The sequence below is a fragment of the Nomascus leucogenys genome, chromosome 13 (genome assembly GCF_006542625.1).
Source record: "Nomascus leucogenys isolate Asia chromosome 13, Asia_NLE_v1, whole genome shotgun sequence".
In the NCBI taxonomy this organism is placed as follows: Eukaryota; Metazoa; Chordata; class Mammalia; order Primates; family Hylobatidae; genus Nomascus; species Nomascus leucogenys.
Window position 1 is genome coordinate 17,436,254 of NC_044393.1, and position 17,452 is coordinate 17,453,705.

Consider the following 17,452-nt stretch of genomic DNA (forward strand, 5'->3'; position numbering starts at 1 on the left):
AAGGTGATTTGGGTTTGAGAAGCCCTGTAGTTTTTTTTTCTTTGGTTTTCAGAGACCAGGTTTCACTGTGTTGCCCAGGCTGGACTTGAACTCCTCAAGCAATCATCTTTCCTAAGCCTCCCAAGGACCTGGGACTATAGGCACCTGACTAAGAACTGTTTATTGATTGGTGTGGCCATATTTGCTTGTTAAAAATTTAGAGACTATGTCTTAGTCATTTTCCTTGTACCAGCTTCCAGCCCAGGGCATAGCATGTGGTCAGGAATAAAGTTTGCTAAATGGATGGATGAATGAATGACAGCTTGGATCAAGCTTTTTCTCTAAGTTGTAGAAGCATGTATTCATCATTCAACAGATATTTTGAGTGCCTACAATGTGCCAGGAACTGTTCTTGGCACTGGGAACACAATCCCTGCTCTCCTAGAGCTTGCATTCTAATAGAGGAGAAAACATATAGAGCTATAAAATCTGCTTTCAGGTGGTAACCGGTTACATAAAAGAACATGAAGCAGGATAAGGGGCTGGAGACAGGGTTTCATGCTGCTTTTGTACCGGGAGCCAAGACTCAACAGGAGAGGTGGCTCCATCTCTCCAAAGTTGTGTGTCTTCAGGAAGGCCTCTTTGGCTCTCTGAGCTGTGGAAACCGATTGTTCCCAGCTAATATTCAGGTTCCCAGCCTAAGAAGGCTGAGGCAGCCTTGGCCAAGTCTGAAGCCTTGGGTACACTGGCTCCCCAGGTGGTTACTAAAGCTCTGTAGGCAGAATGTTGGGATTCCAGGGGCTTCTCTAAACAGGGTGCTGTTTATTGTGCCACTGCTTCCCCACATCCTTGTTTGCTGTACTATATACCTGGGACGGGCCTGCCCTCTATCTCTGTGGAATTCTGGGATGATGCCCTTTGGCTCCAAGCACACATTGAGGCTTTTCCACAAAAGGGTCTCAGCTTCTTGTTGGGGGAGCTTTGGGGTTCTGGAAACAGCTCTGACACCCACCTGCTCACTCACTCTTCCCCTCTCTGGTCCCAGTCTCCACATCTGTAGAGCCAGGGAAATGATAGGGGCTTGGTGATGATCTGATGATCTGCCATTGAGTCCCCAAATCGGGGAAGTTTAGGGGCTGCCAGGATAGGTGGAAGGGAGGGAGAGAAAAGAGAAGCCCACTGACAGCCCTTTATCTCAGTTCTCCAGAAGATGCCTTTTTCTCTGATTTTTTACATTCAGAGTTTTTCTGTTTTATATATTGAGATTCAACATACAATTTTGCTTGAACAAAGGGCTGGGGGTTATAAGTATTTATGGACTCTGGTCTTGTGATTCTCAAAGATATCTTACCTCTGAGATGCAGGATCTGCCTGATTTGAGAAACTGAAAGGATGATGACAAATCAAAACTTAGAGAATTTTTGGTTGTGGAGTTTGATTCTGTATTATTCCTTTTGCTTTCAACCTTCAGTGTGTGTGTCCAATAACCTGGGTTCTTGGGATATTCATTCTGAGTTGAGTTAATTTGTTTTACAGTTGTTCTTCTCTGGCCCCCAGATAATAAATTTTAGGTATCCTGAAGGATAACTTTGTATTAACTGTGGCAGCTTATTTAATTTTTTCTCTAAAACAATGTATCTTAAGTCAATAGGAAAATAGGATGTGCTGTACAGAAATTCTCCCTGTGGGAGACTTTTTGCACATCTATAAATTTCATGAGTGAATGTGAGCACTGATAGAAAAGCTAAGGGACTTGGGAATCTGGACATTTTCCAATGTAGGGTGTGTTAAGCAGTCTTGGGATGTGTTTTTCAAGGTATGGAAATTGGTGACAGTGTGTCTCCCCCTTCTCAGTAAATGACAACCCCACCTTCCCACTGCTGAGACCAACAACTTGGAATTGCCCTTGGTTTCTCTCTTTGCCTCACATATCACAACAGATCTATCAGCCAAACTGTCAGATGTGACCTTGGAAATAGATCAAGAATTCAACTACTTCTCACTACCTACAACTGCCGGCAATGGGCCCTAGTGGCCGGTGTCTTTTGCCTGGATTGTTGCCACAGCTGTCTGATGGGTCTCCGTGGTCCCTCCCTGGCCTCCCTGTAAGACGGATTAAGTAATCATAGTGTCCCCCATGTAACCTGATACCTGTCCTGTTTCACTGAGGATATGTTCTATGGGGGTGGCTCTTAAGGATGGTGCTCTGTTTGATGTCCTATGGACATGGAATAAAGTTAACAAAACTTACTATAAGTAGGAAGTAAGAGCCATAAGATGGCTCCAGACAGGACCAAATCCAAGAAAAAGTTCATGTTTCCTAGAATATGCAAGATCATTGCCTTGAGAGGACATAAGAAAGCAAGGGCAGGGCAGGAATAGCTTCATTCCCACAGTGATCATGCGAATAATAGGACATTAAGTATTATGAATCCTGTGGGACACAGATGCAGCAGATGTGAAGTCATTGTCATTATCACTCTCATTATGAGAACAGGTGTGTAGTTACAGGTTTTGACAAATGTGCCCCAATGTAGCTACCACTCCAATCCCCCCCAAAAGTTTCCTCTGTGCTCCTCTGCAACCCCTACCTATGCCTCCACAACATAGACCTTCCACCCTGGCCCTGGCAACCACTGATTAGATTTAAATTACTTTGTCTGCCTTTCATTGGTTCTAATATTTAGCTGAGAACAGCAGCAGGGCACTTGTATGAAGGTCTGGCTATGGAGGTAGATTGCCTTGGTCTACCCTGGTCTGCACAGCCATTACCTTGCTAATGACCTCTTTGCACCTCAGTTTCCTAATCCATCAAATGGGGATAATAATCATACCTACTTCACTGGGATTTTGTTAGGAATAAATAGCACCTGGTACTTAATAGCCCAACAGATGTCAGCTATTGTTATTGTTTATGGAGTATGCATCATATGTTAGGCATTGTGCTAAGTACCGTGTAAGGATGTGGCAGTTGCTCCCTGTCCCCCCTCCACGTCCCCACTGGTGCTCACCATTTCCGCACACACCGGTAGCTTCTTACTGCCTCTGAGCTGGTCTGTGGTAGCATTTCCTCCGGCTGCAGGAGCATGCTCAGTCTGCACATAAGGATGCCGGAAGTGCTGAAAGTTAATGCTCCCAGTATTAGCCCTCAACCAATGATGGCCAGGAGTTGGCAGATAAATGCTCCAACTTCCTTGCCTCCAGTTGAGACAACTCTAAGGCCTGATTTGCCCTGGCCCCAGGGTTCCCCATCAGAACTGAGCTTTGGGTGTCCACAGTGGTAACCTTCTCGTGGGACATACACTGAAGCATGGTCTGCCCTGTCCCCATCAGAATTGAGATCCGGGTGTCCACGGTGGTAACCTTCTCATGGGACACTCTCTGGATTGGGTTCCTTCTGTTTCACTTCCCCACTGTCCTTCCAGAACCTCCTGGGATCCTCTATCAAGTAAACTATTTTCATTCTCATCTTTATCTCTAAGACAACAATGTATTTCATTTCATTCTCAAACAGTCCTATGAAGTGAACCAAAATAGCTCCCTCATTTTATAATTGAGCACAATGAGGCTTAGAAAGGTGACACCACCTGCTTTAAGTCAACGCCTTAGGCACACACCTGCTCCACTGCTGCCCTGAGAACAAGCTGGGGCAGGCCCTGCTGCAGGCCGGCCTCCTTCCCCCTCTGCCCCCAGCCCGGGCCTCCTTCCCCCTCTGCCCTGAGCCCTGGGCCTCCTTCCCCTTCTGCCCCGAGCCCCGCTGACCCTCTGAGCATGCATCTCCTCCTGCAGGAAGGCCGCTGCTTGTTTGTCATCCTGCTCATGGCGGTGTACTGGTGCACGGAGGCCCTGCCGCTCTCAGTGACGGCGCTGCTGCCCATCGTCCTCTTCCCCTTCATGGGCATCTTGCCCTCCAACAAGGTCTGCCCCCAGTACTTCCTGGACACAAACTTCCTCTTCCTCAGTGGCCTGATCATGGCCAGCGCCATTGAGGAGTGGAACCTGCACCGGCGAATCGCCCTCAAGATCCTGTTGCTTGTTGGAGTCCAGCCGGCCAGGTAAGAACAGGTAATGGTTCCAGCCCTACAGCAGAGAGGCAGAGGGACCACACCTCTGGAGCCTGTACCTGCTCTTCTTGGTTTACTCGTCCAGGCCAAGAAACTCATCGGTTCCCACCATTTATTTATTTATTTATTTATTTATTTATGTATTTCTCAACTATTTAGCAAGCACCCGCTGCATGCTAGACACAGCACTAGGCCCATCAGGGGCAGCTGTTCTCAAAGGTGCAGAAGAATCACCTGGGAACATGAGATACTGACCCCCCAGGCCCCGCCCCCAGGGATTCCAGTCCCATAGTTTTGGAGGGAGCCACACTGACAGTTTGACCCTGACTGCTCAGGGCTGAATCCCAGGTGACCTGCTCTGAAAAATGACTTAACCTCTGTCTGCCTGTGAAATAGTGATGTAGTGGCACCCGCCTCATAGAGTTTAGTGAGGATTAGATGAGTGAATGCAGGTAAATCCCCTAGACCTGAGCAGGCAATGCTGGCTGTTAGCATTCTTGTTTGCTATTTACCTGCCTAGGTGATGAAGATCAGGTGGGAGTTGAAGGTGGGGGGATGCAGAGGATGTGGGAAGACGGGCTTGAAGGGAAAGGGAGGCACGGTCACAATCCTAGAGAGCCTCAGGCCCTCTGGCTAGGATTTGGACTTTTATTCTTAGAGGATTGGGTGGCCTTTAAAATAGGGGTGTTATTTTCATCTTATTTTTTGTTCCATAAACCCCTTTGGCAATTTGGTGAATCTTAAGGATCTTCCCAGAATAATGTTTTTAAATGCATAAAGCACAACAGAGTTTGAAACAACAACTACAGCAAAATGCAATTATCTGATTTTTTTTTTTTTAAACACAGACACCTGTGCCCTGGTACAGGTAGGTACCATTTTATTAACACAGCAAATGGCAAGACCGAGTGATAGGCCTAATCACACCCATAATGTTGAGCAGTTTTGAGTGTCGATGATATTTCAAGAGGTCTGCAGTGATTATAATGTCATATAAAAATATCAGGGATCTTGCCGGGCGCAGTGGCTCACGCCTGTAATCCCAGCACTTTGGGAGGCTGAGGCAGGTGGATCACTTGAGGCCAGGAGTTCAAGACCAGCCTGGCTAACATGGCAAAACCCCTGTCTCTACCAAAAATACAAAAAATTCGCTGGGCGTGGTGGCGCATGTCTGTGATCCCAGCTACTCAGAAAGCTGAGATGGGCGGATCGCTTTACCCCAGGAGGTGGATGTTGCAGTGAGCCAAGATCATGCCACTCACTATACTCCAACCTCAGTAACAGACCCTGTCTCAAAAAAAAAAAAAGAAAAGAGAGAGAGAAAGAGAGAAAGAAAAGAAAAGACAGAAAGAAGAAAGAAAAAAAGAAAGAAAGGGAAAATGTCAGGGATTTTTTTTTGGGTGATAGAGCCTCAGGCACTGCTCATACACTTAAACTTTGTTGCCTGTTTATCACTGAAGGAAATGCTTAATTTGATTAGATGTTAGCAAAATGAAGATACGCATTTTCTCCCAATCCAGTTCTGAATTATATCCATAGACTTATAGTTATAAATCTGTGCTTTAAAGGGTTCTAAGCTGAGGAATGACATGGCCAGATTTGCATTTTATTTCAAATACATCTCATTTCCTTCAGATTTGCATTTTTTAAAGATTCCTCTTAGCTGCCTTGTAGAGATCAGACAGGAGGGTACAGGCATGAGAAGCTGATACATCCCAGTTAGAAGGTCATTTAGAGTCCCGACAAGAGACAGTAGCAGCTTGGACTAGGAGGTGGCAGTGGAGATGAACAGATTGGATAGATTTGAGAGTAATTTGGGTGATAAAATTGACACAGGGGAGGGTGTAGGAAAAGAAGGTTCTGGATGACTCCTAGGTTTCTAGCATCATCTCTGTGCCAACTGCTCTGCTAGGCTCTGTAACTGTGCCTCCTCCTGGAGGAGCTGCCAGTCCTGTGGGACAGACTCCATCTATGGAACTTATTCCAATGCCAAGTGGAATTTGATCTCCAAGGGGCACATCATGGTGTGAGAGCCCACGTGAGAGGTAGGGAGGTAGGGGGAAACTTCCTGGAGGAGGTCACATTTGAGCTTGACTTTGAATAATGAGTGGGGCTGCTCTTAAACATATTCTAAAGTTACAATAATTAAAACAATAAGACACAAGTCTGGAAACAGATTTTTGAAACACACAATAAATCTAAAGGAAACCCAAATCTGAAGGAAGGATTATCCAATAAATGGTGAGAGTTGGGATAATTGGTTTATTCTATTAAAAAATTTACATCTTACTTTGTACTATGCATCTAAGTAAATTCCAGGTGGATTCAGAGTTCAATATAAAGAGAAAAAATCCTGATACTTAGATTCTGTTGGTGGGAATGGACCAAGCAAAGGCAGGGGGGCAGGGGAGTAAAGGCACTGGGTGCGGGTGAGAAGTTCAGCAGAGTCTCAGCAGTGGGTAGCTGGTAAGAGGAGGGGAAAAGGGGGAGGAAGCTGAGAAGGCCATGAGGGAAAGATAGTGGAGTGTCTTGGTGCCCTGGCAACTTTATTCTGAAATGGGTGTCACTGAGGATTTTGGGGCAAGAAAGAGAAAACGTCAGACTTGGGATGTCTTTATAACCTGGGTACCTGTGGACAGTTCACTTAAACACATTGAACCACAGTTTTCTTAGATCTAAAATAAACCTGGTGAGTGGATTTGGTTTCTGCTTTGAGTCTCAAGTTTCCATCTGTAAAATGGATGGATTGTATTCCTCAGGGATGGCAAACTGGGACCAGAGAATCTCCTGGGCCCTGGGCTCTGGATTTGCTTCTAATGCCATCTGCTCTGCAGGCTCATCCTGGGGATGATGGTGACCACCTCGTTCCTGTCCATGTGGCTGAGCAACACCGCCTCCACTGCCATGATGCTTCCCATTGCCAATGCCATCCTGAAAAGTCTCTTTGGCCAGAAGGAGGTTCGAAAGGACCCCAGCCAGGAGAGTGAAGAGAACACAGGTGAGGCTGTGCAAAGGGATTGGGTCCAAATCCACCATGATTTGGAAGTGGGAATGGGATGTCCAAAGGATGTTAGGGAAGGCCAAGGGCATGCACACTTATTAAGCACCTATTATGTGTCAAGTGTTTTAATTATGACAATGACTGATAATTAGATAAGAAATCATGGTATCTTGGTTGTTTAAAATTTGCATTTATTAAGCGCATACTATACACTGAGCAGTGAGTTGAACTCCTTACATCCATTATCTCCCTTAACTCTCAAAACAGCTCTATGAAGTAAGTTAATTAAACCTTGTTTTACAGCATTCAAAGAGATGCTCAGCATCACCAGTACTCAAAGAAATGCAAATTGAAACAATAACATTTTAATCAATGAGACAGGCAGAAATAAGAAAGCTGGTGAATCCCCATGTTGACAGGAATAGGGGCCATAGGAACTTTCATGCACTGCTAGAAAGAATGTGGACTGAGTTAGGTTTCTTAAGGATCTTGTGCAAGGATTTAATCACATTAAATGTGTTTACACTCTGTAACCCAGCAGTTTTGCTCCCAGACACCAAAGGAATTCTCCCCTAGGTCCAGGAGGGAACACACATAGTGATATTCACTGTAGCGCTCTCTGTGGTGTGGGGAGTTGGTGGCTACATGGGCCCTATCGCTAGTACAGGCAAAGGCAAATATGGTGGGTACATGCCATTGAGCATTATGCTGCTTTTAAAAGAGAGAAGAATTAGTGAACCATATACTTCTATAAATGGATCTCATAGAGCAGTTATGATTGGGGGTAAAAACCAGAATGAGATCTAGAATACAACCTCAATATGTAAGCTGAAAATGCACATGAACGACAAAACATTTTGTAAGAAATGTATGGCGAAAAGCTACACATTAAACATATCAGAATGGTTGCTATGGAAAGGGCGAGAGTGGGAAATGGGGAGAGAAAGGACTAAAAAGACCCAATCAATTATAGAAAAGAGAAGCTTTGTGCAGTAAATAGTGATAGCGTGTTATGAACGGAGGGATTTGGTTCCCTCAATCCTCTGAAATTATGTTCTTAATAAAACAAAACATACACAGCCATTGTATGTTTAGGTGACTACACACAGTCTCCAAGAGGCAAATGATTTTCCCAAATCACATAGTGAAGTTAAAGAAGTCCAGGATCAATTCAGAGGCACAATGACGTCACGACTTTTCATTGGCAACTCTGGTTCCCCTGGTGTTATGGTTGCAAAGTGGCTGCCACATCATGTCACTTTAAAATGTCTTACTTTTAATTTACATAACTGTATTTTAAAAGGAAGATTTGAATTGATACATATGTGGGCAGAAATGGCTAGTTTAACCCCGGCATCGATTCTTCCTTTGTTCTTTTAAGAATCGAACCCAATACTTTCCTCTCTCAGGAAAGGCTGAAACTTCAAGCTCCCCTTGTGATAAGACTTGGTCAGATGACTGAGTCTGGTCAATGGAATATGAGTGGAAATGATGTGTGCAACTTCCGGGTTCTGTCCTTCCTGCCGGGTGGAATGTGAATATGATGGCACCTGGGACCCAAAGACAGGAGCCACATCTTGAGAGATAGATGGCAGATCTGCCCCTGTGGCTTTGGGTCATTTACCTCAGTGAACACAACAAGCATTATCCATGAAACCATAGGTTTTGTGTGCTAGTTCTAGTTTTTAAAATATGAATTAAATTAAATATGTGTCTGTTAAAACTTAAATGTTGACCCATGTACCATCTAAGTTAATCTCACTGACAGTCACATGAGTATTTCCCTATCATACACTAAGGGGTCCTGCTTATTTTATTTTCATGGCAGCCCTGAACACTAGAAATGATTATATGTACTTTACAGCTGAAGTTCGGAGAGGTGAGATGATGTGTTCAGGATCATAGCATTGGCAAAGTGGCAGAGTCAGCTCTACGCAAGGGCAGAGTCTTCCATGAGGAAGGGAAGAGAAGCTTTATAGCATGGATTAACAAACTTTGTCTATAAACGACCAAAGAGTAAATACTGCAGGCTTTGTGGGCCACTCTGTTGCAACTACTCAATGCTGCCCTTGCAGTGAGAAAGCAGCCACAGACAAAACAAACCAGCAAGTGTGGCAATGTGCCAAAAAAAATTGTATTTATGGGTGCTGAAATTAAAATTTCATATAATTTTTGTATCAGGAAATATTCTTCTATAGATGTTTTTCAACCATTTCAAAATGTAAAAGCCATTCCTAGTTGGCGGGCCACACAAAAACAGGCGGTGGGCTGGATTGGGGCTGCATATTGTAGGTCGCTGACCCCTGCTGTACAATATTGGCTTTCTTGATTTTCAAACTGTTTCCCTTAAGAGAACTGCCTGATGGTCACCCTGGGGTGGCAGCAAGCACCTGGGACTCTGCCCTTTTCCCCATTTCAACCCTAGTTAGACTCACTTTATTCATTTTGTACACTGGGCTTCTAAGCAATAATAACCAATGTTTACTGTGCACTTAGTTTATGTGCGGACTCTTAGGTGGACCTTATATCTGAATGAGATGGAGCAAGCATCGACCTCATTTACAGAAATGGAAATTGAGGAAGGAATTAAAAAGAGTCCTCCCACCCCCCGTTACCCAGTTTCCAAACAGTGGCTCTGGTATTTTGAATCCAGGCTGGCTGACTTCAGAGCCTACATTCTCAGGCTCCATTATTCTGCCTCCCACATGAGACTTTTTCCAAAGTGGCCAAGCAAATGACTGAAAGCCAAGTCCCTCATTATGAGAATGAAAAATCTGAGACTCAGGAAGGGGAAGGGACTTGCCCAAGGCCACACACAGTGGTGGCCATGCATTGAAGTCCAGAGTCTTTTCCTATGCTGCAGGATGTCAAAAGGGAGGGGACCCTGGGGGTTGGGATAGATACCTACCTTTACAGGCCGTGGGATCAGGGAGGAGCAGAAATTGGTTAATGATCAGCTTCTAAGACTTAAAACAAGGCTAATTCCAGTACAAAGAGAGCTATTCCCTTTCATCCAGTTCTGAGCTTTGACCAGGTGGCAGGAAGCAAGGACAGGGGTGGAGGGAGTAGAGATTCTGCCAGTGGGCTAGGAGAGGCACAAGGAAGTTCCTAGGAGCTGTAGGTTCATGAGGGACATCTGTAGCACCAGCAGCAACCATAAGCATAATGTGAGCTGAGCTCTCATTTTCTGAGCAACCACCACATGCCAGATACCATGCTAATTTTTTTATACTCATTAGCTCATCTGATCTTCATAATTGTACTAGGAGGTAATGATGCCCATTTTATAGATGAGGAAACTGAGGCTCAGAGAAGCAAAATGATTTGCCCAAAGTAACACGGCGATTTGCTGAGCTCTGTCTGAATCCAGAATCTGTGCTTATAAGTAGCTTGTCATGGTGCCTGGTACAGAGGAGGCAGAACCTAGGGCAGGGTGGGGCTATCTGGATAAGACTCCAGAGGTCCTCAGACTTGGAGGGCAGCCCTGTTGCCTTTCTCCAGTTCCTTTACCCAGTTCTGTGCCCTGCACTGCCTGGGGGACCTGGGGGCCATGTGAGCGATGGCTTCACCAATGTCCCCCTGCATGCACGCTCTCATTAGGTCCTCCACCACAGCCCTGTGGGGAGGCACTATTAGCATGCCTGTTTTACAAATGAGGAAACTGAAGCTCACAGCCACGATAGGCCCAATGTTCCTTGGCCAGTAAGGGGCCCACCTGGATTTTGTTTTTGTTTTTTAGAGACAGGGTCTTCCTCTGTCTCCTAGGCTGGGGTGCAGTGGTGCAATCAGCTCCCTGCAGCCTCAAACTCCCGGGCTCAAGTGATCCTCTAGCCTTGGCCTCCCAAAGCACTGGGCTTACAGGCGTGAGCTACCACATCTGGCCCTCCACCTGGCTTTTGAATCTAAACTCTTTCCCTTCCTTCTCTCTGTCCATGTAAAGTTAGCTTGCCATCTACATCTTTCTTTTATAGGAAGGCCCAGGATGCCACCCTTCACAACACAAGGGTCTTTAATGTTAGGCGAAGCATTGTCCTCATCCATATGCTAACCAACCTTCTGCAACTTTCCTCATCTATAAAACAAGGACACTGCCTCTTACATGAGAAACGAGAGCCAGGTACATAGGAAGTGGTTAATATATGGCAGTTGTATTAAAAACTACCTATGAGACTTCCAGGCATTGGAGGCACAGGTAATAAGACCTTCTACCTCAATCCACCTTGGTGTTTCCCTTCCTACTTGAGTGGGATTGATTTGCTTCCTGGTTTATAATCTGTCTTCTCCATAGACTCCAAGCTCCATGAAGGGCCTATCAGTCTTTCTCATTGTGGTGAATCTTCACTGTTGCAGTCTTGTGCACCTAAGACACTGTTGGTATATAGTAGATGTTCAATAAATGTGTAGAATTAATGAATATACAAATAGACCATTGAACTAACTGTTCTATGCCTCAGTTTCCTCAAACCTAAAATGGGGATAATAATCCTTACTACCTGGGCTGACATGAGTGCTAAATGAGTAAATGGACATAAACCTGCTTAACTTGGGGGCTTTTGACCTTCCCTGGGTGCTGTTTACCTAATTTGACACAAGAACTCTTTCCTGAGGGCCCTCTTCCTGTTAAATTTTAAGAACATCTTAGTCATACCAGGGAGGCTAGACTAGAGTTATCAGTTTCACGTCAGACCTGCTGAAGTGCCAGGTGGGTGCCTTGGAGATGGACCGAGGTTCAGGGGATGGGAGATCCAAAGTTCTGGGTATAATCCTGACTCTGCCACTGACCCATTGGGTCCTCTTGATCCCAATGTTAGCTCACCTCTCTGGGCCTCAGTTTCCCCAGTTGTAAAGAGGAAGGTAATAAACTTTGCATAGGTCTCTAAGGCTGCTTGGAGACAGCTATAAGATTATAAATGTGAAAGTTGTCAGTCCTCTGGCCTGACACAAACTCAAGGATTGGTATGATGTGAATAAGACCCTACAGAAGCATCAAGCTTCTAATCAACTGGCAATTTCTGGACCCAGAGAAGTCTCTCAGGGGACTTTGCCCCACTGGCCTGTTTCCACGTGGTCTCTTGGGCCACTGAGGTCATAGGAAGCACAGGGGTGGGTCCCGTGTAAATGCCTAAGAGCTCTGCTCAGCACCAGGTTTCCAGTTTCATCTTCATGACTTTATCATCATCATCAGAAATTAATGCCTGGTATTAACTTTTCTTACATTACTAATCTCCATAAGGAAAAAGCAAAACTCCCTCCTTCCTGATCTTATATGATAAAGCTAATTACTGTTTAGAGTTCTGCATGTATGAATACCCTCACTGCCTTATTTATAGCACATACGATCTCTTATCAGGGCTCTTCAACTCAGATGCAGAACAAACGGGGCCAGGCGGGGGCTGTGGCAAACTGGTGAGCTCAGTTTCCCTATCTGTAACCTCAGACAACTTGCTGTCCACCCTGGCTGCATAAAGGAATCACCTGCACAGCACCCAGGTGGGAAGAGGGTAGAGTGAGCTAGCGATGGTGGGAACTGGGGGTCACCAAGTCAGAGTTCTTACTGTCTGGCCATCCCCTGGGGAGCAACTTTGCCCCCAACCTTAGTGTGCTATTAATAGTCCCTCGCTTCCTACTTCAGTGCCCTGGACCCTGGCCTCGTGCATGGCATGTGGACCTGTTCCCAGCACTCGTGCCCAGGGGCCCTCATCCCTATGGCCCAGGGCAGCTGATTCAACTTTCACCTTCAGGCCCCTGCAGGGGGTCAACAGGGCCAGCTCCAGGCACAGGAAAAATGACACAGCCAGCCACCATGGAATCCTGTTCCCTCATGGTACCAACGGTGTACCACGAGAGCAGCCCGTGGTGGGGAAGGGACTTCCCCAAACCGCGGGGCGAGACAAGGAATGTCCATATGGCTGTGTATGTGGCCTGACTTCCATGTGAAGGAAAATCCCATGTAAAAAAGAAAAAAAAATCAAACTTTTTTCGTGTCTTGCTTGGGTTCCTTGAAGAGTGCCAATGGCCTTCACCAAAGACCCCAGGAATACACTAGTAATGAAACAAGCTGAGTTATCATTTACTGCAGTAGTGAGGGGACAGGGCACACACTCCATGAGCTACCCTGATTATTTCAGGAAGGGGGTGTTAAAAGGAACCCAGGACAGGATCTGGGCTGCAGGTTGGGCACTGAGAGAGACCAGAGGCAATTCTGAGCTGGGTAAGGAAGGAGCAATCACTCATTTAGCAAGAGAGAGGGATGTTGGGATTTTGAGGGTGACACAGCCACTTGCCCTTAGACAAGATTATGGAGAACAAAGTGACCTGGCTCTGAGTGTCAGAATCATTCCCTACGCTCTGTTTTCTTCTTTCTCTGTGGTAACCCATATTTACTGAACTTTTGCTAGTACTCAGCTTCCTGTTAAATTCTTTCTATCTTTTTTTTTTTTTTTTTTTTTTTGAGATGGCGTCTTGCTCTGTCACCCAGGATGGAGTGCAGTGGCATGATCATGGCTCACTGCAGCCTTGACCTCCCTTGCTCAAGCAATCCTCCCACCTCAGCCTCTTGAGTAGCTGGGACTACCCGGCTCTGTTGAAGCGTTTATATCAAGATTGACAAACCATGGCCCTCCACATCCAGCCTACCGCTTGTTTCTTCTACAGCCTGGGAGCTAAGAATAGTTTTCATATTTTTAAGTGGTTGAAATAAATTAAAAGAAGAAAAGTATTTTATGATGTGAAAAATTATATGATATTCAAATTTCAGCCCAGGCATGGTAGTTCACTTCTGTAATCCCAGCACTTTGGGAGGCCGAGGTGAGAGGATCGCTTGAGGCCCAGAGTTAGAGACCAGTCTGGGCAACATAGCAAGACCTCCTTTTTTACAAAAAAATACAGCAATTAGCTGGGCATGGTGGCACTTGCCTGTGGTCCCAGCTACTTGGGAGGCTGAGGTGGGAGGATCACTTGAGCCCGGGATGTTGAGGCCGTTGTGAGCTGTGATCGTGCCACTGCCCTCCAGCCTGGGCAACAGAGCGAGACCCTGTCTCAAAAAAAAATTTTTTTTGATGTCCCCCAGATAAAAGTTTAGCCATACTCAAGCATTGATGTGTTGTCTGTGGCTGATTTTCTGCTCCTATGGCAGAGATGTTGTTATGACAGAGACCTCGCGGCCCCCCAAAACCTAAAATGTTTACTATCTGGCTTTTTACAGAAGTCTGCTGATCCCTGCTTTTAATAGGTTAACTCTTTTTTTTTTTTTTTTTTTTTTTTGAGACGGAGTTTTGCTCTTGTTGCCCAGGCTGGAGTGGTGTGCAATGGTGCTGTCTCGGCTCATCGTAACCTCCACCTCCTGGGTTCAAGCAATTCTCCTGCCTCAGCCTCCTGAGTAGCTGGGATTACAGGCATGCGCCACCATGCCTGGCTAATTTTGTATTTTTAGTGGAGACGGGGTTTCTCCATGTTGGTCAGGCTGGTCTCAAACTCCCGACCTCAGGTGATCCGCCCACCTCGGCTTCCCAAAGTGCTGGGATTACAGGCGTGAGTCACCACACCCGGCAGTAGATTAACTCTTTAATCCTCTTGACAATCCTAGAATGGTTACTTCCATTTTATGATTAAAGAACTGAGGTATAGGGAGATTAAGGGATGTACCCTAACCAGGGTTTCTCAACTTCATTACCAATGACATTTGGGTGGGATAATTCTTTGCTGGGGTGGGCTGACCTGTGTATTGCAGGATGTTTAGCAGCATTTCTGGTCTCTAAGTAATAGACGCCAGTAGTACTTTGCCCTTCCACCCAAGCTGTGATAACCAAAAATGCCCCCAGACATTGCCCAACATCTCTTGGGTACAGAATTGGCCCTCACTGGGAACCACTGACCTAAAGTCACATAGTAAGTGATGGAGCTAGGATTTGAACCCAAGGCTGATGTGTTTGGCCACCAGCCACACACCCAACTCCCAGAGGTGAGTTATTTTACTCTTGGTGGTGGTTCCAGCTGCAGGAACATTTAATTCATTCTAATTTTCTTTTCTCCAAAACACTGTCAAAGGCTGCTGGGGAGTCTGGTCTGTCAAGCAGAGGAATAACTTTATTATTTTTGTGTGTTTGTTTTAAGAGACAAGGTCTTTCTCTGTTGCCCAAGGTGGAGTACGGTGGCATGATCATACCTCACTGCAGCCTCCAACTCCTGGGCTCAACTGATCCTCCACCTCAGCCTCTGGAGTGGTTGGGACTATAGGCATGCACCACCACACCCAGCTGATTTTTTGGAGAATGTGTTTTAGAGATGGGATCTGGCTCACGCTGGTTTCAAACTCTGGGCTCAAGCAATCCTCCTGCCTCAGCCTCCTGAGTAGCTGGGATTATAGGCATGAACCACCACACTTGACCAGAGAAATAACTTTAAAAACAAAGTTAGCTTCTGTCCTGAGCCTCCTCTGCTCAAATGCTACCCTAGTTCCTACCTGACTCAGAGGAGAAGCCACAGTCCTTCCTGTGAGCTCTGAGATCCCTGCATGATCCCACCCACTTCCTACCACCTCCACCCCCTGCCACTTCTCTTACCTTTCCTCCTCTTACTCTTCTCCTCCCTCTGGCCCCTGCAGCTCCACTGGCCTCCCCTCTGCTTCCTGGGTGTGCTCCCACCCCAGGGCCTTTGCACCTGCTCTTTCTTGCCCCAGATGTTTGCATGGCTCATCCCCTCACCTTCAGGTCTTGGTTCGAATCAAATTTTCCTTCTCTGTCAGACTTTCTTTGAGCCTTGAAGAAGGTGTCTTACCCCAGGATGCCTGGCTCCTTCCCTGCCTTGTTCTTTTGCATGGCATGCATCTTCATTTGACATACTGTGTATGTTACTTAGTCATGTGTGGTCTGTCTCCCCCACCAGAATATCAGCTCCACGAGGACGTGGACTTTCATCTTTTGTCACTCAGTACCAGGTACATGACATGTGCTCCACAGCGATTTGCTGATGGGTCAATTGGCTAGGGTTCATGTGCCCCAGTTGTGGCTCTGGGTTCCAAGTTGCACCAAGCTCTTATCTCAAAAGAAGAACTGAAACACGTCCACCACTTATTACTCTCAGCGTCTGTATGGTTACCAGCCAAATCCAGCCACCATCATCTTAGCTGGAAAATGCAACAGATCCAGAACTGGGCTCTCAGTTTCCACTTTTGCCCCTTCCCCTACGTCCATTTTCTCCGACCAGGCCCAGAGTTGTTTGTAAAATGTAAATCATATCATCTTGGGCATTAAATCCTGCAGGGGGTCCCCGTCCCTGATTTAGTTCCCGTTGGCCTTTGCCCACTCCGTCCCCACCCCTCATCTCCCCTAGGCCTTTCCTATACACCTCTTTCCCAGCACATGGGCTTCCACAGTTCTTCATCTCAGCCAGGCACCTCCTTACCGCCGGGCCTTTGCACTTGCTGTTCCTGTTTCCTTGCACCATCTTCCCAGGGCTCTTCATAGGATGGATTCCATTTTATCCTTGAGGTCTAAGATCCAAGGCCATCAGCACCTAGTGTCTTCTCTGTTGAAGAGAGAGCCCACCTACTCCCCTCTCTGCTTTCCAGTCACACTGCCAAGCTCTATTTCCTCCATACATTTGTCCCTACCTAAAATTTTTTTTATTCATTTATTGCCTGTCTCCCCTTCTAGAGTATGATCTCCATGGAAGCCAGGGGCCTTGTTCTATATTGTTCACAGAGTACCCTGAGAACATAGTCAATAGCACATAGTAGGTGCTCAATAAATACTTTTTGGATGAATGAATGAATGGACAATTGGGGTCATCCAACCCATTGATGACTCATTACCAGTCACAGCTGGCCTTTCACAACTTTGGCAATGGCTGCTCAGGTAAGCCTAGGCTTGACTTATGGGTTGTCAACAGCTCTGCAGCTAAACCCCTGCCAACAGGCCTGGGCACATCTTCACATATGGATGGTAGGACAGGAGGATAGAATGCTGAATGACTTTTCTTTTCTTTTTCCTTCCTTTCCTTTCCTTTCCTTTCTTCCTTCCTTCCTTTCCTTCTTTCCTTCCTTTCTTTTTCTTTCTTTCCTTCCTTCCTTCCTTCTTTCTTTTCTTTCCTTTCCTTTCCTTTCCTTTCCTTTCCTTTCCTTCCTTTCTTTCTTTCTTTCTTTCTTTCTTTCTTTCTTTCTTTCTTTCTTTCTTTCTTTCTTTCTTTCTTTCTCTTTCTTTCTTTCCCTCTTTTCCTTTCCTTTCCTTCCTCCATCTCTCTCTCTCCCTCCCTCCCTCCCCCTCTCTCCATTCCTATCTCTCCCTCTCTCCCTCTCTTCCTCTCTCTCTCTGTCTTTGTTTTTTGATTCAGTGAATAGTATAGGATCCTTGGCAAAGAAAGCATTCTTGACTGACTTCACGAGATTTGGGACACTCCTGTTCCATTCGCT

General features: G+C 45.9%; 1 protein-coding gene across 2 annotated transcripts in view; it reads left to right on the plus strand.

The window, feature by feature from the left end:
- The first annotated feature begins 3,609 nt into the window (after positions 1-3,609).
- Positions 3,610-17,452, plus strand: part of SLC13A3 (solute carrier family 13 member 3) — a 54,270-nt gene continuing 40,427 nt past the window's right edge. Inside the window, exons 1-2 of one of the 2 annotated variants that reach the window (XM_030825686.1) lie at positions 3,610-4,034; positions 6,878-7,041. In XM_030825686.1, the coding sequence (XP_030681546.1) occupies positions 3,751-4,034; positions 6,878-7,041 (448 nt within the window). In that variant the 5' untranslated portion in view covers positions 3,610-3,750. The remainder of the gene's footprint in view (positions 4,035-6,877; positions 7,042-17,452) is intronic. The other variant, XM_030825687.1, reaches the window with a different exon arrangement.